General features: G+C 38.5%; 1 protein-coding gene across 4 annotated transcripts in view; it reads right to left on the bottom strand.

Moving 5' to 3' along the window:
- CAST (calpastatin) overlaps window positions 1–24,008 on the bottom strand; it is a 127,761-nt gene extending 103,753 nt beyond the window's left edge. Inside the window, exons 1-3 of one of the 4 annotated variants that reach the window (XM_069085152.1) lie at window positions 23,872–24,008; window positions 23,338–23,456; window positions 9,415–9,483 (exon numbers count right to left, since the gene is read on the bottom strand). In XM_069085152.1, the coding sequence (XP_068941253.1) occupies window positions 9,415–9,483; window positions 23,338–23,418 (150 nt within the window). In that variant the 5' untranslated portion in view covers window positions 23,419–23,456; window positions 23,872–24,008. The other 3 variants (XM_069085155.1, XM_069085150.1, XM_069085153.1) reach the window with 3 other exon arrangements.
- Between the last annotated feature and the right edge of the window lie 256 nt (window positions 24,009–24,264).

Genomic DNA, 24,264 nt, shown 5'->3' with positions numbered 1-24,264 from the left:
GTAACCTTGAGCAAGTTACTTAACCCTGATTGCTTAAAAAAAAAAAAGAAAGCTGCAGTGAATTGGAAAAAAGGGGGACAGTTTTCCCCAGGCAAAGATAAAGGAGTTGGATTGAGTTTGGTCTTGTCTGAAAATTCAGACAAGAAAGCAGCAGGAAAGGCTTCTGGTAGAATAAAGTATTTGAGCTTAGCCTTGAAGAAAGGTAGGTATTCTAAAAGGCAGAAGCCAGGAAGGAATGCCTTACAGGCCTGGTGGGATAGCTGAATCAAAAGCATAGGGACAGAGTGTCATGTGAGAATGGTCAGCAGGCTAGTCTGGCTAGAACATTGTGTTTGAGATGTGTACAAGAAGTCCCCTTAAAAATATAAGAAACATACATATGAAATTTATTTCTGTTACAGAAGGACTTGGCAGGTCCTACAAATTAAATCAAGATATACACTGATACCTAGTGACTTCAACCCAAAAGGTGGGCAAAGGAAAGAATGGCAAAAAAAAATTGTAGAATATACTTTTGGAGTAAGCAATAAGAGAGAGGCTGAAGACTTATTACGTACATAGAATTTTTACACCAATACAATAGAATACTTTCTTTGAGAACAGGGCAACTAGATGGTGAAGTGGATAGAGTACTGGGCTTGGAGTCAGAAAGACTCATCTTCCTGAGTTCAAATATGGCCTCAACATTTCCTAGATGCGTGACTCTGGGCAGGTTACTTAACCCTGTTTGCCTCAATTTCCTCATCTATAAAATGTGCTGTTTAAGGACATTCCAGTATCTTTGCCAAGGAAACCCTAAATGGAATCATGAAGAGTCAGACATGACTGAAAAGCAACTGCTTTTTACCTTTCTTTGTGTCCTCAGAGCTTATCACAGCATCTGGTACACAGCAGGTGCTTAATAAATGTTTACTGACTAACTGAATTAATTAGTATTTGTGAGAAGGGCTAAACATGTGTATTGAATTTGGGTTGTAACCTTAACCCTGAGGGTGCTTATAGAAATGGAAATATTACTAAAGGAAACAAACATGGGGAGAGTCCTGAAAAGATGGTGAAATGATAGGTGTCCTCAGGGCAATCTCTCTTACACCCATATCAGAAGAAGCAAATGTCAACAATAATAAAAATAGAAATCAAGGAAAAAGAATAAAATGAGAAAAAATATATGTGACTAAAACACTCTAATCTTGCCCATTTAACCCAGTTATTGAAGCTAAAAAAAAGGGAAATGGATTGAAGGAAGGACATTCACACCTACTATGAAAGTTTCATACAAAAATTTAAGCAATGTAAATCTCACTGTGGAAGACCACAAAAGGCCTAAAAATACCCTAATCCTGCAAAGAATCCATTTGCTAAGTTGAGGTAGCATTACGTTATTGGACTGATAGGCAAAAAGAGAGAGTTTCAAACAAATTCTGTTTGACTCTTCACAAGTCACTTAACCTTTGAGGGTCCCAGGCAAATTTCAAAACCCATAAATTGCAGAGAAAAGGTTGATCTGCATCAGAAAATGAAATTCTTCTTAGTTAAACTCCTTACATTGATAAAAATACAGATTAGATTTTTTTTTAAAGTGAAAAAAAGTACATGCAAAATAGATACGGCAGACCAAAGAAATTCCTTTCAAATTTATTGGGACACCTTAAACTTGATTAAAGATTATGGGCTCATAAAATAACGAGAGGCAATGGGGGAGGGGGGAAGAGTGGGGAAACTGGTTTAAAGAAAGCCTGACCAAAAAAAAAAAAACATGTCTTTTGACCAAGAAATACCACCTCTAGGTCTATATTTCAAAGAGATTTTTTAAAAGGGTAAAGGGCCTATTTGTAAAAAAAAAAATTATATTACCTTTTTTGTGGTGGCTAAAAATTGCAAATTGAGGGGATGTCCACTGAATTGGGGAATGGCTGAAGAAACTATGGTATATTATTGTAATGGAATATTATCGTGTTGTGAGAAATGACTAGCCGGATGATTTCAGAAAAAACTTGGAAAGGCTTACAAGAACTGATACAGAGTGAAATGCTCAGAACCAGGAAAATATTTTACACAGTAACAGCAACATTGTACAATGAACAACTGTGAATGATTTAGCTGTTCTCAACAATATAATGATTCAAGACAATCTCAAAGGACTCATGATGAAAAATGCTATCTGCCTCTAGAGAAAGAACTGATGGAGTCTGAATACAGACTGAAGCATACTATTGTTCACTTTCTTTCTTTTTTTTGGTTCAAATTTTCTTCCACAAAATGACCAATAGGGAAGGTGATGTCATGACTTGTAAGTGAATTGGATTTAAATGAGGCAAGGCTGTTCAAAGTCACCAGTCCCACTGTCCTCCAGAGCCATCTGGGTTCAGTTCCAGTCAGGATGACTGGAGATGGCCCTGAAGTAGTGGGAGACTTTTGCCTTTTTAAGCTAAGGTCTTTCACAGATCTCTGCTTGTCTGAGGCAATACCCATTCAGTGATTAAGGCTAGGTAAGAAATGAGGAAAAGAATGGTCTCCTGTACATAGTAAAAAAAAAATCAATCTGGAAGGGGAAGACTCTCAGGGTTTTTGGTCGGAACAGAAGCAACTATTATTTACACTCACTCTGAACCATCAGAGTTTAAACAATGACCAAATGAGGCTTGGGCTAGGACCTATTGTTGGCCAATCAATGACAGCCAGAATGCTTTGGTTTTAAGGCATCAAATATAAATAAATATTTATTAATATTAATTATTATTTATATGTAATATATACTCATTTATATATAATATAAATTTAATATTGAAAAATAAATCTAGTCCATAAACCTCAAGATACCTTGAAAGGTTTCAGTGATCAAAATTTATATTCCTTTGAGTAGAACACCCATAGGAAAGGGTATGATTCCTATGTGGATAGAGGGTGGAGGAAGGAAGGAAAGGAGTAGGGAGGGAGAGGAAAAAAGGAGAAAGGGAAGGGAGGGAAGGAGGAAGGAAGGAAATTGCTGCACTGCCCAACCAAAACTGGTAAGAGCTCACAGGAAGGTCAGAAAAAGCAATACAAGGATTCTCTCAAGGTCTCTTTTAAGAACTTTGGAATTAATTGTGTGACACAGGAGATACTGGATCAGGAATGCCCAGCAGGGTGTACTCTCATTAAAGAAGGTGCTGTGCTCTATGAGCAAAGCAGAACTGAAGTAGCTCAAAAGAAATGAGAGATGTGCAAATTTAGAGAATCCACCCCAAATGTTCACATGAACTATTTATGCCTGACCTATGGGAGAACATTCCAAGCTTGCACTGGGCTGATCAGCCACAGTAGGACAAACTATAACTTGACTCTAACATAGTGATGTCATTTTGGTCCTCTTCAAGAATGAAGGACAATAAGGGGCGGCCAGGTGGCTCAGCGAGTAAGAGCACCATACCCAGTGTTGGGATGACCTGGGGATCGAATCCGGGCTCAGATACTTAGCACCACACCCAGAAATAACTGGCTGTGTAACCTTGAGCAAGTTGCTTAACCCCAATTGCTTTAAAAAAAAAAGAATGAAGGACAATAACCCAACTAATACCCACAGATAGATGATTGTCCTTGGCTCTTGAAGAGGATCATGACATCGGGAAGGTGATGTCATGACTTGCTAGAAAATATGGAAAGATGTTTTACGTGATTATATATGTATATATCTTATACAGAGAGAGATATCAATATAGCAGATTGCTTACTGTTGGGGGGAAAGGGAAGGGAAGAAGGGATAGGATTTGGAACTCAAAACCTAAAAAATGAATGTAAAAATTGTTTTTACATGTAATTAGGGAAAAAATAAAATCTTATTAAGAAAATAAAATAAAATACCTACAGTTGGGAGATGGAGTGTCTCGTTCAAGAAACAGCTAGAAGGCCAGTGTCACTGGATTGCAGTGTATGTGAGGTTGAATAAGGTTTATAAGAAGACTGGAAAGAAGGGAAGGAGGTGGTGAAGTAGTTCAAAAGCCAAGCAAGAGGATTTTATATTTGATGCTGGAGGTGATAGGGAGCTATTAGAGTTTCTTGGAAAGGTGAGTGACATGGTCAGACCTGTGCTTCTGGGAAATCACTTTGATAGTTAAATGAAGGATGAACTGGAGTGGAGACAGACTCGAGACAAAGAGGACCAGTGTAAGGTGATGAAGGCTAGCATCATAGTGGTGGAAGTATCAAAGAAGAGAACTGGGTTTATTTGAGAGATGCTACACTGAACACCTATATTTATTCTTATTGATTATGCTTCCCTAAGTTAGAGGTATTAAACTTTAAGACCTAAAGGCTTTTCAGATTATTAAATGCCATTTTTTAAAAGTCTCGGTTTCCTCCTTTATGGAAAAAGTTCTGTTGATCCAGAGTCAATCACCAAAGTGCTTAAGACCTCTCTCATTCCATGATTAAAAACCAACTCCTTTAAAACAAAAATCAAAGATCAGGAAGCAAGTTTGGTATGAAATATGATACAAATCAATTTTGGAGAAACCATGACAGGCAGGGAAAAAGCAGTAATGATACAGTATTTACTTTGAATTTTGTAAATCAAAAATCCCTAATAGTGGGCAGAATTTCACAGTGAATTCCACCATCAGGATGCCTGACAGAGTGGCCTGTTGGGTTTTTTAGCTAGATTGTTTAATTGAGGGCTTTAAATTTAATTTCACAAACTCCCTCATTAATACCTACATGAAGGGAACTACATAAAATAAGAAATCCCATAACAACTGTGTAAACTAGGCTTATTTACAGGATTACAAGTGATGACCAAAACATCTTTCTTAATGAGACACATCAGGAGAAAGCAACTGTGTTGGGAACAGAGTAGGAAAAAGCTACATGCACAAGAAAAGATGGAGGGCTGAGTGTTTTGTTTTTTTTTAATTTTTCTTCCACATAGATATACATGGCCATTTGAGCAAATGAAGCCTCTTGATTAAAAATGATCTTTAGCGGCGGCTAGGTGGCAACAGTGAGTAAAGCGACGACCCTGGAGTTCGGAGGACCCGAGTTCGGTTCAGGCCTGAGACACAACACCCACACAAAAATACAAGCCGTGTAACCTTGGGCAAGTTACTTAACCCCAATTGCCCTCCAAAAGGCAAAAAAAAATTATCTTTAAACTCATAAGCTGCAGTCTTTTCCAATGGAAATGATCTATTACCAATCATCCTTAAAGATCCTAAAATGAAAAATTATTCCATGGGTCCTGCTACTATGGCTCAGAAAGGTGAAGACTTAAGTCACAAAACCCATACTAGTTATCATAAAGAAGAGAAAAGAAGCAACCAAGTAATTTAAAACTTATTTTTTTGGTGGAGTAGGAAAATAGAAAATAGAAAAATATGGAATAAAAATAGAAAAAAAAGTATCAAAACTAGAGGGAATAAATTCTTCCAGGGCTTCTACAGGAAAGGGATAGGCACCAAATATCCTTTCTCCTGAGGCACAATTTCCAGTCTCTTCTATTCACAGTTATCCATGAAACCATATCCCATCATTAAATAAAAAAAATTAAGACCTTGAGAATCCGTGAGGTCAGGTACACTTTATGAATTCCACCCCCAAGGAGCTCAGAGAGTTGTATTTATAAAATGAGTATATTCCCCCATGTGGCCAGAAGTGTCTGCCAAATTCTTTAATTAGGTTTGATTGCAGGTTTGAAAAGGAATCTTCCTGCAAAAAATATTTAGAGAAGATGATACTGTTGAATATTTTCATCTTTTGTATTTCCAATATCTTATATTTTGGGATTCCTTGGCTAGTCTATGTAGTGAATCCAAAATTCTGTGATATTTCAAAGGTACTTGCCAGTGATTAATAACCTTAAATTCTTGTCTAGAGGAATTCTATTCTATCCTGATTATCAGCACTGATTTGTATTGCTAGTCTAATATGAGACAGAAGACGAAAGTTTGAATTCTGGGCTCTGTCACATTATTTTATTAGGAAGGCAATGTGATATAATGGAAAGAACACTGGCCCCCAAGTCAGAGAACCTGAGGTCAAATCAGGCCTCTGATACTTACTACCCTATAATCCTATGACATATGAGACTTCTCCTCTTTGCCTCATCTTTAAAAGGAGGTTAAACTAGACAAGTTTTAAGGTCCCTTCCAGTCCCAGATCTATGATCCTATGATTTATGATGAATGACAGTCCCTTACTTATATTTATTTCCCTGCAGATGATCTTGAGAGAGAAGATAGAGAGAAGAGGTCCTTCTCTCTATGACTACAGCAACCTTAGGACATCTTTGTTTAAAGCAGGAGAGAGGTATTGGAACCTTACTTCTTGTCTTGCCTCTTCTGTTGCAATACATTTCTTAGCCACTACAGGGCAGATTAGAGAAGCCTTAATAAGTACAGGATTCTAATTGACCTAATTGTTTATATTCAGAGGACACTGTGTCTGTTTATGAAAGGTAGAGGGTGTGTGTGCATGTGTATGTGTGTGTGTGTATGTTTTCAGGATAAATTATGTAACCTTTGGAGACAAATGCTACTCTGGTACTTGAATTACAGAAATAGAGTTTAAACTTTTAGAATTCATGTCTCTCTTGAGAGCTATCTGAAATAAGAGGTAAGTACAATGCTATCATTTGTAAGAAAGAATAGGCCTTAAAAGCTTACTTCCAAGAAATATCAAGAAGCAAGATGGCTTTCCCAAAGGCAAAATTATCAAAGGCAATGAAGAAAGTAGACAGCAAATCTAGATTACGTTTGTTTCTTTAGAATTATCACATTTAATTGAGGATAGTGCCCTTCTATTATTTCTGCATGCAACATACAGTCCAGGTTCTAAAGGCAGTAGAAAGGTCTGTTCTGCCCAAGGTACCTTGTAAAGGAAAAACTTTCAGAAAATATAGTAGGAACCTTTCTCATCATCCCTCTAGCAAGCAGACATGATAATTTTGGCAGGAGTAATAAAAATCCCTCAATCCAAGGCTACATGAAGTCTCTCCTCTGATTCAAACCCAAAATGCACATCTAAGTGTTACTTCTACAGGAAGCTTTCCCTAATCCTTTTGAATTCTAGTGCTTTCGCTCTTTTAATTGTTTCCTATTTATCCTGTATAAAGTTTACTTTTTTTTGTATGTTGTTTCCCTCATTAGGTTGTAAGCTCCTTGAGAACAGGGGCTGTCTTTTGCCTCCTTTTGTATCCCCAGTGCTTTACACAGTACCTGACACACAGCAGGTACTTAATAAATGTTTATTGATTGCTTGACGTTCTTCCCTCTGTCAGGTTCTGTCAGTCTGGAATAACAGCCCACTGTGTTCAGATCTGGATGTTATCAGAGAACGGCTAATGGTGAGATCTGTAAATTTGCATTTCACTAGAAATGATAAAATAAAGCCATGGGCTGGGGTCTTGGGTTATAAAGCACTGCTTCTCCCCATCATGGAAAGAGAAATACAAGCAGCCAGTTTTTTAAATGAAGCACATTTTGTCATATATATTTTCGAGTAAAGTTTCAATTCTTCTTGGGTCTGTTTAAAGTAAGGCTCCTTATCAAAGTTTTTTTAGCCAAACCTTTTACAAATACAATTTAGATATTTGACAAGAAACACCATAAGGAGACCAAAGGTCATGCTACCATCCACTTAAAACGATAAATGTCCAAATATACAAAAAGAACTCAAATTAGATTTGCTACAAGTTAGTTGTACAGTTGTGTCTGACTTTTCATGAACCCGTTTGGGGTTTTCTTGGCAAAAATAGTGGACTAGTTTTCTATATCCTTTTCCAACTCATTTTACAGATAAAGAACTGAGGGCAAACAGGGCTTAGTGGAATGCCTAGGGTCACACTGCTAGTAAGTGTCTGAGGCTGGATTTGAATTAAGGAAGATAAGCATTCCTGACTCCAGCCACAGCACCCTATTCACTATGCCCACCTGCATGCCCAAGTTTACTGACTCATCAAATGCTAGACAGTCTTATCAGATCTGAGCCTGGTGATCATGATCTTGCAATAGATAGTACTTATTTCCTTCCTGGACAATTTTTTTTGGCACATACATTTTAATTTTCATCCACATTAAAAGGGAAGAAATAGCACAATTTATTATCCTGGAGAGAATGCAAAGCCAGAATTTTGACTTCAACCCATGTTCTTGGTCTCCAAATCCAATGAACTGTTGCATCACACTTTATTTAGGATAAATTTTTATATATCCTTCAGAACCAGGCTTTATGGCCTTTGGAATGTGAAGATAATGATCTATTTTTTGTTTATTTAATAAATAAGAGTTGAGATTTGAAGTAAAATGAAGACAAATTGGACATCTTTCAAAAAGATGTCATTTTTCTTTAATTCTGTTAGGGGTATAGAACATTGTAGGCCAGGGTATGCTTGGATGGATTTCAAGGAGTTAGTGAAACTTGGAAAGGAACAATTTAAATCTTTACTTTCACTAGCTTCTAACTAAAACTTAGGATTCACTTCAATTATTTAAATATGTTATTCTGAAATAGAATCCATAGTCTTAAAGCTGAAGGAGTCCATGATTAAAAAAAAATGGCTAAGAACCCCTGATATAGACCAGGACATCATTTAGCTGAATGAAGACTCTTTGGGTTCAAACAATGCCATTTGGAAACAAAATTCTTAAACTAGCATTTCCTTAAAATGTTTCTCTGGGGTGGCTAGGTGGCGCAGTGAATAGAGCACCAGCCCTAGAGTCAGGAGGACCTGGGTTTGGCCTCAGACACTTAACACAAAAACTAGCCATGTGACCTAGTGCAAGTCACTTAACCCCACTTACCCTCCAAAAAGCAAAATAAAATAAAATATGTTTCTCTAAAAGAATAGCCCCCTTTCTGTAATCTCAGTTAATGCTTCTCCTCTGTGGCTCTGCATGAATTCCTTTGGAGAAAATCCAAAAACATGTTGGCTTGTTTTTTCTCCCTCTTAAAGCACTTTCCTTTAAGTCTCATCGTCCTCACTGGCAAATATTGCTAGTTCTCCTTCACTGACTCTGGGGGGTCTAGGTGGGTTGGGGTAGAAGGGGGCAAGGAATATCTTTTGTATATACTTCTTGGGTCTTTCCTGGGAGTCTTTCCTTCCGATTTCTTTTTCTTTTTTTAAGCAATCAGGGTTAAGTAACTTGCTCAAGGTTACACAGCCAGGTGTTTCTGGGTGGGTGCTAAGTGTCTGAGCCCAGATTCGATCCCCAGGTCATCCTGACACTGGAGCCAGTGCTCTTACTCACTGTGCTACCTGGCTGCCCCCAATTTCTTTTTCAATGACCATCACTTATCCACTTTATTTTACCCACTGAAGGTCTCACTTTAAGCTAAGTTTCCTAAAAAGAGTGTACCTGCTTTGTTGTCTCATTTTTTTATGACTCAACATTCATCTTTTGTGATTAGAAACTAATCCACTAACCCACAGTACTTTGCACTGACCTCAGTTGTTCCAGACTGTTTCTTCTCCTCTGCCTTGGAGGACGTTCCACTGTTTTTTTCATAAACGTGCTGTAAAAAGAAAAGCATACAATTTAATTTCCTTACCTAATAAGCAACTAAAATTTTTTTTTGCTTTTTTTTTTTTGGAGGTCAATTGGGGTTAAGCGACTTGCCCAAGGTCACACGGTTAGCTTTTGTGTTAAGTGTCCGAGGCCGGATTTGAACTCAGGTCCTCCTGACTCCAGGGCCAGTGCTCTATTCACTGTGCCACCTAGCCACCCCTAAGTAACTAAATATTAAGAAACATTCATTCAATAATCATTTTTTGTGTACTCGGTGTCAAGTTCTATGCTAGGTACGGGGGGTATAGAGAGAGACAAAAAAAACCCAATCTGCTTTTTCATCCCAAAAAGTTTTTATGAATGTGAGACACATAGACCTCACACAGTAGTCATTCTATGTTATCATCATCTTCATCATCATCATCACCATCACCATCATCATAATAATAACAATAATGATGATGTAGCACAGCCATAAATTTGGATCTAAAGACTCATGCTATAATTAAACAAATACAGATCTGGATGGCTGGCCACTAAGGCATCCTGTCTCCAGCCAAGTGTGTCATGGAATTTTAAAGTCCAAATTGTCACTACCTGAGACATATGATGAATTCAAGAGATGGAATCTCCAAGGGTTGACTTTGCCCTGCAGCTACATTGAGGCAACAATTGATGTTGACTCAGAGGGCAGAATTTGTTACCCCTTGATTCATCATTCCCACTTCCCGTAGCACCTTGAACACCCCTGGAGCTCTTCTAAGGGCCGGATCATAGAGTGAAGGTTACACCTAAGGTGGCAAGGCTGTACATGTTTTGTTATGTTGTTAGGATAATTCCATTATATTAAAAGACTTCATTAGTCAAACTCGTAGCTCTCCTGAACCAGGATACTGGGAATAAAGGTAAGTTTTCACAGGGTCAATTATTCAGTGCATTTTGCCATTGACAGTGATGCTACTAGCTCTAAATATTATTTTTTATATGCTGAGCAGCAGGAGATGAGTGGCATGTTCATAAAATTTATTGCATTTTAATAAAGGGAAATTTTAAAGTGTTCCTGCAGAGGAAAATCACTTTTTGCCTTATATTTATGCTTAGAATCTCCCAATGCTCATTTGGAAATGAGGATACTGAGCCTGAGAAAATCCAATTCAACTCAATGACAAAAACTTTTACTAAGTGTCAACGTCAAGCATCTATTATGTGTTGGGCTCTGAGGCTGCAAAAACAAACAAATAAAATTAGTCATTTCCCTCAAAGAGCTTATATTTTCCTGACTAAGGCCAAGCATGGCACTACATTCTTCCTTTTATTTGAAATAGAAACATAGAAGTATCATTGTGTGCCCTTTAGTCTCTGCTAAAGTCTAATTCTTATGCTCTGCCATGGTTTGGAGGTGACAAATACCATGGCAATAGTCTACATGTTCTGGCAGAGTCTAAATAAATTTAGAAAAGCTTTTCATTTGGGTCTAGTTTCTGAGGACTGATCTTACCACGTTCAAAAATAGTCATCATTAGTTAAGCCTCAGAGTAGTGAAAAATTCAGCCATAGTAACTAACTCTTGAGGACCAGAGGGGCATAATCTGTACTGGTGAAGGAACACTAAAATCATAGGCCAGGGATGGGGAAACTACTCAAAAATATAGCAAATTCCAGACTCTGTCCCAGAACATATCCTTAGTGATGTCCTTCAAGAAAAGTCAGTAAGCTATTCCTTTCATGAAAGAAAATTCTTCCCACAAAGAAAGATAGTCATCAATTAATTGCTAGAACCCACAGGAACTTGGCTCTGCTACCTGAAGGCAACAAAAGCTTGCTGAACCAAACCAACTACTCTGCTTATTTTTGAGATATTTTTGTAACATGCTATAAAAATATTAGTATAAATGAGTGTGTGTGAGTGTGTGTGTGTGTGTGTGTGTGTGTGTGTGTGTGGTCTATGTTTCAGGGCAATCAATATGGAGTAGTTCATAGAATTTTTCAAAAAAAGATTATTTAAAAAAAAACAACAGGCAGAAATGGCTAGAGATAGATTACTAGACTCCAAAGAATTGCTTATCTCTAAACAGAATGGCCCTCAAGCTCCTCTGCTTGTGTCTGATCCCATCACCTACTATCTTTTCCAGTACTTTGCCCCTGTAATCATTCTCTTTCTCTAGTTTTCATTTTCTTACCCACTGGCTTAAATCATCCTTACTACCCACAAACATGTCCCCAGCTACCCCATTCTTAAAAGCAAACCAAAAACTCCTGTCATCCTCTCAAGCATTATCCTGTATCTCCCCTCTCCCTTTCAATGCCAAACTCCTAGCAAAAAACTTGATGTTTTCCCTTCCTTATTTCTCACTCACTTCTCTCCCCCATCATTTAACAAATTGCTCTCTCCAAGATCACCAAGGATCTTTGTTCCTAAATCCCATGGTCTTTACTCAGTTCTCATTCTTCCTGACATCTCTGAAACATCTGACGTGATGTTAAGCACCTCCTCCTTCTGGAAAGTTTCTCCTCCCTGAGTTTCTCTGTTGTGTTTCTTATCTTACAAGTCTGACCCATGCTTCTCCACCTCCTTTGCAGGATCATCTTCCACATCCTGCTCCCTATTTGTGGTTGTACCCTGAGGCATTGTCCTGGGCCCTCTCTTCTCTCTCTCTCTCTCTTGCTGATACTATCAGTTCCCATGGATTCAACTACCATCTTTAGGCAGATAATTCTCAAATCTACATATCCAGCCCTGTATATTTAACTGCTTGCTGTATAATTCCACTTGAATGTCCAATAGACAGCTCAAACTCATTATGTTCAAAACAGAACTTACTATCTTTCCAACTAATCATATCCCTTCTCATAACTTTCCTATTCCTATTGAGGGCACCACTTATATCCATCAAAGTTCACAAACTTGGAGCCATCTGTGAGTCTTTACTCCTCACCTTCATTTATTTCCTTTCTTGTTGTTTCTACCTCCTCACTCTATGCCCCCTTCTCTCTCCTCACACAACCATCCTAGACCAGAGTCTCACCCCCACTCATCTGGACCACTGCATTAGTTTCCCATTTGGTCTACCTACATTCAATCTCCCTTCTCTAAGCCCCCACAGCTGCCAAAATATTTATTCCTAAAGCACAAATCTGATTATGTTATTTACTTGCTGAAGAAGCTTCATTTGTTTCCTGTTACCAAAAAGGCAAGCCTTTGTTTGGCATTTAGATCCATTTACAATCTGGTTTCAGTCTATCTTTCGAGGATGATTATATATTAACCACTCCTTATACATTCTATGCTCCAGCCAAACCAGCCTCCATGCTGTCTCTCATATACAACATTCCATTATTTTCTTCTATGACCTTGCACAAGCTGTTCCCAATACCTGGAATATCTTCCTTTTTTGAAATGCTGGTTCCTTTCAAGACCTGCCTCAGCTGCCACCTCTTTCAAAAGGTATTTTCTAATTCCCCAGTTATTCCATTCCCCCAGCCCCATCACTGTGTATTTATTTCATTCATATTTTGTATTTACATATCTCTGAACATTTTGTTTTCTACTCCTCTAGTATAAACTCTTTGAGGGCAAGGACACTCTCACTTCTGGATTATCTCTAGAGCCTAGTACATTGCCTAGCACACTGCAATCACTTAATAAATGCTTCTAGATTGATTCAGCATCTGAAGGTAATTTTTGAGGGCAACAGACTAACAGAATTAGATAAATAGGAATTAAATTAATTTGTTCTCCAACGCTGAGTTGATTTGCAACCGTGTTTACCATCCCCCAATTTTTTCTAATTAGTAGCTTGGCTTGTTGAATCAGCAATGACTCTTAAAATCACACAATGAGCACAAATATTTTTCTTAAATCTAGAAAAAGGTTCTCTTAATCCTCATAGATGTAGCCTAGCCAATGTTTCAACATAGATTCTATATGTCTTCCCACCTTAAAAGGACAAAGAGAAGTCTACATGATTTAATTTAGTTGATACTATCAAGACTTAGAAAATCTTTCTAAAGTTTGTAAATTGTCCCAACAGCTTGGGAGAGAAATATCTGATGAATATCAAAAATGAGGGAATTCCAAATGTACATATGTTCTTTGGACATCCTTTTAAATGGGATGCACACCAACTGCCCTCTTCATATCTACACTGTCATATATATGTATATATGCATATATACATATATGCACATGTATGTGAAGAGACTTTAAGTATGGAGACCAGTGAGGATGTTATTCTAATAATCCAGGTAATCAGTAATAAAGACCTGAATCATTTGCATCTAGGGCTTAGCCTAGCTCATAGAACATAGTAGGTACTTATAATAAATGCTTATTGCTTACTGACTGACTCAGTTATGGTGGTTGTAGTGATAAAACAGAAAAAGAGATAGATGTGAGAGATGTTGAGATGATGGCATCAAGACTTGATAACTGTTTCAATATATGTATACACACATACAAACACACACGTGTGTGCATGTGTATAATGCTAATGAGAGAAATTATTTGTCTCTTTAAAAAATAGATTCCCAAAGTACCGCAAACATTATCTGAATATTTAGGAATTTTGAAACTATTATCATAATTCTTAGTGCAACCTCTCCTCCCCCAACCCCCAGCTTCAAAAGTCCTTTGCACAAAGACTAGGAACACCATTGAGAGAAGAATATCTTGAGAACTAAAAGAACCTCTTCCCTGAGTTAACTCTTACCTTTGAGAAAAACTGTAAAGACATTTCCCGAAAGAACTAATTCTTATTCTATGGAGCAGATATCCTAAAGAGAATTTTTGAGAAACTTTGCCATTCTGAAGGAGATGAATGGTAGGCTGTGCTTCCATAGTTGAAGAGAAACCAGAAGTTAATGATTAGAGGTAACTCTGGCAATGATTTTCTTATTGTGATACACTGTTGAAATATTTAAATATGTCTTTACATTGTTACATTATTATTCAGTAGTATGTTCAGTAATGTTGATGTCTATTTAAGCCTGTGGGATTAGAGAATTTAAGAAGAAGCTTGGGGAAAAAGAAATCTCTTCATTTTATTTTACAATTAAAATGAGAGCTCTGAGATAACTGATTAGTGAGATTTAATATTCCTATCAATTTATGAAAAATACCATGGTATATTCATCAATTTTCTGAAAACCTAGGATGAGGATAAATGAGGTAATGAATTTAGTAGCAGAATGAAGGGAGAGGGTTTGATGTAGTCATTGACTAGTACATAGTATGTGATGCATCATGCAAGCTACACATGTGGTTATTGTCTCTAAACCTGCTACACTAGAATAGCACAAGATACAAACAATATAATTAGCCTGATTCTGTTCTAGTTCTAGAGAGTTCAATGTGCCAAAACTGCACTTGAAAAAAAACTTACATTTGTAAAGTGCTTAGCACCGTGCCTGGTACAGAGAGGTCACTATATAAATACTTATTCCTTTCCCCTTTCCCAAAACAACTCTGTGCTTAGCCCACTGGCCTCAGTATTATTATACAAGCTGATGATGAATTGGCCCCTATCTTATTTATGGAAATTCCTCTCCTTTGACTTAATACCTTCTGTGTCCCTGGATGTGTATTCTTAGTCATACTTGTATACTGCTTTATAATCATATTATAAGAAACTAATAAAAGTGAATAATATCTGTATTGGTCCTCCCCTTTCCCCCAATCCCTGCCCTAGACCAAAAGTATATACTGGTATTGGATCACCACAGTATCCCAGCCCTGAACCAAAACTAATCTCCCAAGGTTTAAAGTGTTGGCATTCCCGCAGTTCTTTTTATTTTAGTAAGTGAATCCTGAAGAATAAAAGGCTTTAAAGAATCAAAAGAATCAATCTCCAGGGGCGGCCAGGTAGCACAGCAAGTAAGAGCACCGGCTCCAGTGTCAGGATGACCTGGAGATCGAATTCCGGGCTCAAACACTTAGCACCCACCCAGAAACACCTGGAAGTGTAACCTTGAGCAAGTTACTTAACCCTGATTGCTTAAAAATAAAAAAATAAATAAAAAAGAATAACTCTCCAGAGATAGCCACTAGCTGTGGGACCTTAGACTTTCTGCTTCTCTTTGGGCCTCTTGTTTTTTCATTGGCAAAATGAGAGGGCATGATTAAGTAAAATGACTTTCTAACCTGAAATGGTTTGGTTTCTCAGGGTAGCATTTCAATACTGTTGACATGTAGCAGAGGATAGATTTTGATTCTCCTCAAATCATAAAGGTGATTGGCTGCTTGTTAGAGCAGCCCTATAGATAATCTTTTTTTTTAAGAAGAGCTCACATTTATATAGTACTTTAAGCTACAGCAAAACCACCCTGTGGGATGGGTAGTATGAGAAGTGCTATTCCCATTGTACTGTTATGGAAACTGAGGCTTGGAGAGATTGTAAGCACCAGGATTCAAACCTAGGTTTCCCCTGACTCCAAATTTAATGGTTGCCTTTACAGGTTCATCAGCTACGTACCATTCCTAAATGTGGGCTACCCCTGGGCCCCCTCATCTTCTCTCTTTATAGGCTTTCTTGGCAATCTCATCACCTTCCATGGATTCAACTAGGTAGACAACTCTAAAATCAATATCTTCATTCCTCATCTCTCCCGAGCTATACAGCTTGCTGTACATCTTCATCTGAATATTCCATAACTATCTTAATTTCAATATGTCAAAATAGAACCCAACAACTTTCTCATTAAAGATAATCCTAATTTTCCTAAATATAAATAATTTTCCTAATTCTGTTGAGGGTACTAGTCACCCAGGTTTTTCTAGTCACCCAGGTTCACCATATAAGTGTCATCTTTAACTCTTCATTCTCATTCAACCCCCATGATCGAACCAGTTGTCAAGTCTTGATGCCATCATCTGAACATCTCCTATACCCATTCCTTTCTCTCTTCTCATACCACAATCACCATAACTGATTCAGTCAATAGTCAATAAGTATTTATTATTAGTGCCTACTATGTTCTATGAGCTGGGCTAAGCTTTAGATTAAAATGATTCAGGCCTGGATTATTATAGTAGCATTCTCATTGGTCTGCATACTTAAGAGTCTCTTCAATCCCTAATTAATCTCCCATAAAGTCTTCAGTCTGGCATTCCATTCCTAAAGAGCTGTTGGACTGATTCAACTCCTTGCCTCAAGACACCCCAATGGCTTTCTCTCTCTTGCCTCTAGGTTAAAATACAAACTTTTCTGTTTGACATTTAAAACCCTTCACAATTTGGTTGCAGTCTATCCTTCCAGGGTACTCTGTCCCCATTCACAGGTTGGCCCACTTGTGGTCCCGTATGGAATATGCCCAGAACGAATTCCTTCCTCACCTTCACCTCTTGCAATATCTAACTCCCTTCAAGCCTGGGCTCAAATGCCAAATGCTATAAGGCATTCTTAATGTCTGCCCCACCCCTTGTTAGTGACCATCTCCTCTAAATCACAGTTTACTTTGTACATATCCTGTGTTTATCTGTGAATTTGTATCCCTCTAATAGCATATATTCTCTTTAAGGATCTTTCATGGTTTTATCCCCAGTGCCTATCACAATGCCCAGAACATAACAGACCCTTAATAAACTATTCTTTTATTAGTTAGTTGCCTGTTCTTAATTTTTTCTATTTTATTTTATTCTGGATTGAAGAACTAAAATAAGCACTTTCCACAACAAAGTAAAATAGAAAAAAAATGATGGTACATGAAATTGCAAATCTATTATGTACACTTGTTATTAATCAACATTTGGACATTTTGGAAAGCACACTGGACTTGGAGGCCAAAGATTATGGTTGGAGTGTTGCCTCTTTATGACATTGTATGAGTGATTCAAATTTTCTCTTTCGTTGGTAAGGGACAGCACTGTATAATAAGGAATTGGCCTCAGACTCAAGAAGACCTAGGCCACAGAGAAAGTCATGTAACCTTCTGGTGCCCCAGGCAGCTCTCCAAAGCTATGAGTTTCAGAATAAATGCCAATTACATCAGTATAGGGAGTTTCTACACCAATCAAATCACAGGTCTCTTTTTTAAAGAAAATAACAAATCAGATTTCTTTCTTGTAAAATGGGGATGACAATACTTGAACTATTTTTATGAGGTTGTTGATAATATATGTGCAAAGAACTTGTTTGTAAAAACCGTCTGGTGTGATGACTAGATTTCTGAGCTTCAAGTCAGAAAGACCTGGGTTCAAATTCTGCCTTTGCCACTAACAGATACATTATCGCTAGCAAGTCAATTACCACCCAGAGTGCTCTGACCACTAATGGTATCACAGATCCAGCTCACATTTGTACAATGTGCTTTGTAACATTGGTACAGCCTGTTATTAGTCTGTCTTGGTCTTTGCTCTTTGTATCACAAAGTAGCACTTATCTTGCTACTAATTGTTTCATTTATATCTTGGCTCCACCACTAGAAATAAAACTTATAATTGGGTCCATGTCTTAAACACCCATTGTCCCTACAACAGTGCCAGGGGCCCAAAAAACACCTCAGTTCACCGAATGATTAATGTTTCTATATACTAAAAAGGTTTGTAAAGTAGGTTGTGTGTAGCACTATCTTCTCAGGTCAACAAACACATCAGGCAAAGGAGAGATAGGCTTTGAATAGTTGGGCTGAGGAAATAAGGCCTAATTTGATAGGGTTAGAGAATATTACTGCTGAATTGCCACATTGTCAAATCACTTGAAAATCTTTTATCATCTTTATTCTACTTGAGAGAAATCTGGTGCTCACACAATCCCAAATCATACAGTTCATCAATAAAAAAGGGGTAAAGTTGGGACATCTATTATTCTCACCATGAAACAACATCCTGTATTCCCTGATCCTCTGACTGAAAATTTCGGGACCTAGAGCAAAGGTGACAGTTAACCAAAATCTTAAGGAATTAATATCCTAAACAGGCAGACATTTAGTGGAACTCCATGGCTAGAGTTCATCAAAGTGACCAACTGTTGGTAATAAAATTCCATGCTTAGCTAGTCTTGTTCTCAGTATGTCTCAGCGTTCATACTCAAAGCCTTTCTGTCCTTCAAGAACCTGCCAAACCACAGTCACTACCAGCAAGAACCCATGGTCACTTCCACATCACAATAAGAAGAGGATTTCTGTGGAGGATTTTGGACCTAAAACATAATCAGCGATGAGTTCTGCCCTCCCTCCCATATTCCAAGAAGCCAGGTAAGTTGTATATTATGAGTTAGCATTTTATAAGTATTAGTCCATTTCAATTAGGGTTACCTCACCATCATTCCATTTCACAGATGAAGGAATTGTGTGAAAGACAATTTCCCAAAGAACATTATTAGTATGTTAGAATTCATAATACCTAGATTTCTGAGCCAGCATTTAAAATGCTGAGCCCCAATATCTCCCATAAGCCCAATAAGCTTTGGTACAGGAAACTGTGGAGAAACCCCATAGAGAAAGCTAAAGCACAAGGCATTAAGATCAAAGAGGTATTAAAACAACAACAAACAGGAGCCCTATGACAATAAAGACTCTCTATCATCTCAGTAAACATATAACCTATTTAGGTCTCTCCACCTACAAAGTAGGGATAAAACACTTACAAACCAAACAACATGAATACTAAGAGTTTCTGGAAATGTCTGAATGAAATATGGCAAATATTAATTGTTCAATATATGGATCAATATCTCTATACAATTTTTTTTTTAAATCAGACTTTTGATTGACTTTGAGTCTTCATGGTGCCACTAACTTCTTGTTTAACACAGGGCTAGTCATTTTGCTTCTCTTGGCCTCAGTTTCCTCATTTGTAAAATTCTAATAATAATAGAATCCTAAATTCTATTACTCTAATAGCAGAATTTTAAGCACTGTGATGTGTATTAGGGAGCAATTTTTAGATGGAGAAGAACTTCCTGATGACCCTCAAATCATACAATATAAGATCTATTTCCATAGACTAGCCCTAAAAGGACTTGCAAGACCATCTGTGAGATGTCTATTACAATGATCCTTCTTATTTATTAGCCGAGATATGGATTACAAGAAAAGTGTACTGGATTTGTGATAAAAGGATCTGAAATCAAGACATAGCTTTGGTACCTACTAGTTGAATGGTCTTGGTTATTCTACCTCTCTGACTGTATAATTCCCTGTTTTGAAGTTACTGAACTCAGGTCACTGAATTCAAAAGGGAAATTCTTACAAAAATCAGTAGAAGTCCTGTTTTGGGGTTCAATGTGATCCTGAATGGAGCTTGTATCACATTTTTCCATTTATTTTTTAAAAAGAAAGCATTAAATAACTCATGAGTGGAGAGTATGGTCACACCCAGGCTTGGGTTTAAATTTCTATCAAATCATTTGGAATCTCATAAGAACTCAAATAAAAAAAATTTTAAGGGGAGGTCGATATAGGTAGTAGGGCTTAGCAGCTAGGTTTTCTACCATTACAAAGGAGTTGGTACTGTTTTTACATTTTGTGTGTCTCTAGCACCTAGGATAGCATCATGCACACAGCAAATGTCCAATAAATGATTCTTAATATTGATGGTGAATGTTCACTTCAATAGTCCTTTACTTTTTCTTAATTATTTTTATTAATTAGCCAGATGAAGCTCTAATGGTTTAGAAAAAAGCAGTTTCTATAGAATTTCAGAAAACTTTTAACACTCCCTCAATGTTAATGATTTAGACATGCTTGAAGAAGCAAGAAAAAAAGACTGATCAGATATTTAAATTAGAAGGCATTTCTTTCATTATTTTAATGGTTGTAAAACATTCAGGGTAAATTTTCACTATGAAGTCTATCAAATCCATGTAGAATATGAACTTTTAAATCACATTTGTTGAATTTTAATAGTCCTAGATTGCCTTCAACAATAACAATGTAGAACAGATATAAATTCTCTAGTCATGTTTGGTATGAGAGTTGTCTGCCTTTGAGCAAAGATTTTGAGAATTAACTTGTCTTTGGACAAAGATAAAAATGTATGAAATACTTAGCCCATGGCCACCCACTTTCTCTACCTTGAAGAACTTCATTGACCCTTTAAAAAGAACTTGTATATAATTGTTCTTGGAGGATATTTGCAACCTAATTAATAATCTAATAAGGATGCAACTTCTAGTCATTAAAAAAAAAACCTCATCTGTGAACAGGATTGTCCCTATGTTATTCTTAGTTAGTAACTAAAATGGGAAACCTGTGTTCTGAAATTTCCTTCTCTTTGGCATCCATCCCAAAGCCTAAGTGCTCCATTTGTTTACCCCAAATATCTGCAGATCCTGTAATTTTAAATTTCTTAATCCTTCAAGGTTTACTGAAGCCAGATTGTGGAGGCACAGAGTGCTTGCAACACTCCTACCACCCTGGCTGTCCAGTCCCAAATGACTTGTGTGCTCATAATGCTGTCACTGGAGCCCATGCATCTAATTAGGTCCATTAAACACCTCTAATTAACTTACTATAATCGATGCAATTCATGACTTTGGAAGGTGATTATAAGTATAAACTAAATTTAAACTATTCTATGCATTATCACATCAAAGAAAATATAATTTAATGTTAGCATTTCCAACAATCTCCCAATCCCCCAAATTAGAGTTTTTCTAAATGTAAGGTTGGTATACTTCTAATTTTTTTTATAATAACCATTATAGTTAATAGAAATTTGAGATCCAATATTTTATTTTAAATAGTTTCACTTTGTTTTTTCTAACTAGTACTCCTTATACACAAACATACCTTCGATGACATATTCTATGATTTTATCTTATTTATTCTGATATGTAAAGTTGGCTTACCCACATTCTTTTCTAGAACTTTATTAAACAATGTTCTCTTGAAAAATGATTCAACTAAAAAGGTTTGTTTGAAACAATCTCTAATAGGCAGCAAGAGGGAAGAAATGAAGTTTTTACTTTTCAGCAGAGTACTCTAGCTTTACTACAGCTAATTCTGAGAGATTCCAAGTAGCATAAGGTATACAGAACAGTCCCCAAAATGAATCCAATAATAGGTTTTACAAAGAGATTAGATAGAATACTAAACTTAAAAAGATTTGAGGGAGGAATTTAAGCCAGTTTCATCTTATTACTCCTGCATAATTTATCTGGGAAGTCATAACTCAGAAAAAAGCAAAGTATGCTATTAGCTCTGGCTTTGTCATGGCTAAATTATGGCATATCTATAGATCATTTATTCAACATTTTAAACAGAGCCGTAGAAAAAGAAATGAGAAGTTTTATCCAAAGCAAATCTCTACTGAGTATATTTAAGAGGATATTGTACTAGCAAACAGATATGGAATAGGAAGTATTCACCAGGAAAATCCATAGGGTATACACATAACCCGTTTCTTGAACTGCCTATCATGAAACAAGGTTGTCAACAAAACTTGAGTCAAGCTGACCCATCTGTGCCAATGCTTTAAAAAACTCACAATATAGTATTAAATCATAGTTCCTGGTTCCACAACTTTGCAAGCATCAACTTGATTACTTTGCTCATTAGCTGGAAAGATATTCAGGACGTATTACAGAAATGGAACTCCTTCATCCCTTCCTGCACATAAACCACTTCACCTACGTGCTATTGCCTGGAAGTCACATGATTTACTGGCTTAAAAAGTAAAATAAAATAAAAAGAGGTTGTCCTGGATTCCTGGATGCCCCCATTGGTTTAAATTAAAGTACCCAGGGTTTTTTGTTTTGTTTTAATTGTCCTGTATCTGAGATCAGGTGAATCTCCACTTTCTCTCAAACCAGGAATTCCCAGGCTTGTAGGGGGGAATTCTTTCAGTTCTGCAGCCTGGTCCATTCAAACTGTCTGGAGTGCAGGCAGCAGCCACACAAGCACATACATACATGCATACATGCATACATGCATACACACATACACCCATACACACAAATACAAGCATACCACAAACGGGTGAGTCTTTTCGGAAGCTTAACCTTATATCCGGAGAAGCAGTCGCACCCTCTCCCCACCCCTTCCTGGTCACCAAATGGACAGTGTCCCCACTACAGTTTTGGGAAAGCAAAGTAAACACACTTGTCTTTCCTGTCTCTCTAAGACAAAAGCCCCATATCATATTTACCGTCTTGTACCACCAGCTTGCAAAAGCCATGACAAAGCCCAGTTAAGTCCCCTGAACCAGGCGAAGAGCAGGCTTAAGTGAGGAGCTGCGTGTGCGTGAAGGCGCGCCGGATTAAGGTCTTCACCTGCGCCAGGCTTCAGCTGGCACTTAACTCCTGGCTATTCCAGCAGCTGCCGGGTGGGAGGGCAAGGCACTGGGCGGGGTCCACTAGAGGCCCCACCCCCTTGGCCAAGCTCCGCCCCGCCGGCCAGATTTGGCCGGGCTTGAGAGAGTGGAGGATGTGTTGTTCTCGGGACAGCCACGCCCTGAAGCTTCAGACTTTTGTTTGGGGGGGAGGGGGAGAAGGGGGGAATGGCGGTGTGTGACAAGAATGGAACGGTAGTGAATTGCTCCGTTACAGTATTGTCGGCATCTCTAGGGAAGCCAATTTCGTCCTTATCCCGCTTGCCCAAGTTGCCCTTTTCTCTGTTGCTAACTCCTTCAGCTGCTGCTGCTTCCTCCCCCAGCCACCCCCTCAGCTCCCCGGCCTGGCACGCGCCACGCCCAGCGGGCTCCCGCAGTCCCGGCGGGTCCCGGGAAACTCCTTCCAACTCCAACCACGCCCGGTCCCCATCCTCCTGCACTCCCACCCTTTGCCCAAGAGGGTGTTCTGGCCGCAGGCAGGTGGGGCAAGGCCCAAGGAGGAGTCCAGCGGTTCCAGGGCTGTGGTCGTTCCCCTCCCCACTCTCTACCACCTCGCCCACCCCTCCTGGGTGGGATGTCTAAGCAACAACTTACCGATTCGGCTGCCCGGGCAGCAGCAGCCCGCTTGGGCCGGGGGGAGGCTGCGGGCTTCTTGCCTTTGCTGGGTTGAGACATGGTGACAACTGCGGATCTCAGAAAGGGTGCAGCAGTGACTGGAGGGGAAGAAGGGGGAGAGAGAGAGAAGGGAGGAAAGGGGCAGTACATACAACGGTGAAGCAGCTTTTCCGATTAAGCCCTGGAGCCAAAGCTGGGGCCTCACCCCCAGCAAGTCCCTCCCCTTCCTGCACCCGCTAGTTTCTGCAGCTACCCCCGCCACTGTCCTTCCTGGGGTGTCCGATGCTGCTGATCCGCACCCTTCTTCTGCCTTCACCCAACCGTCTCCCTCCCCCAAACTTCTTCTACCCAGTGCTCTGTGTACTTTTGGAGAGGAGGGGCAGGAGGGCCGGAGGCCGCTTAGGGTTTCTTTTTTCAAGTTGCCAAGACCTATCTCATAACTGTGCAGAGAGCGTGACCCGGGCGTGGCCCTCCTATTCGCTTGTCTTCCTTAGGTATTCCAAGAATTAGCACCTTTTCTAGAATTCCACCTCGGATTGGCCTTGGAAAGAGTAGAACTTGGATTGAAGAGTAAAGGGATCACAAAAGCAAACTGTGGATTCCTCCCTCCCTTCTCCTGGTTTGGGAAGCTTGGGCGGACTGATGGATCAACAACTAACCAAATTGAGGTGACTTTTGATGGAGGAAAAAGGGACCTGGCTCCAGGCAATTAAGAAGGGACCTTAAACCTCAGCCTCAAACCTATTCCTGGTTTGAGTAGACCTATGACTGGTTCTGCTTTGTTTTTAGTTGTTTTTTTTTTTTTTAATAATTGCTTGATTTATTTGGGTGGTTTTAAGCAGCACTCACTTCCTGGTTTGGAGGTTGAGAGTGAAAATAACAGGAACAGCAAGAAAAGTCTCTTTT

This window comes from Petaurus breviceps, unplaced genomic scaffold (assembly GCF_028583685.1).
Source record: "Petaurus breviceps papuanus isolate PSGF00001 unplaced genomic scaffold, PetGlider_PUasm1.0 175, whole genome shotgun sequence".
NCBI classification, from domain to species: domain Eukaryota; kingdom Metazoa; phylum Chordata; class Mammalia; order Diprotodontia; family Petauridae; genus Petaurus; species Petaurus breviceps.
Note: the sequence above shows the minus strand (reverse complement) of the source record. Positions and strands in the feature narration are given on the sequence as shown.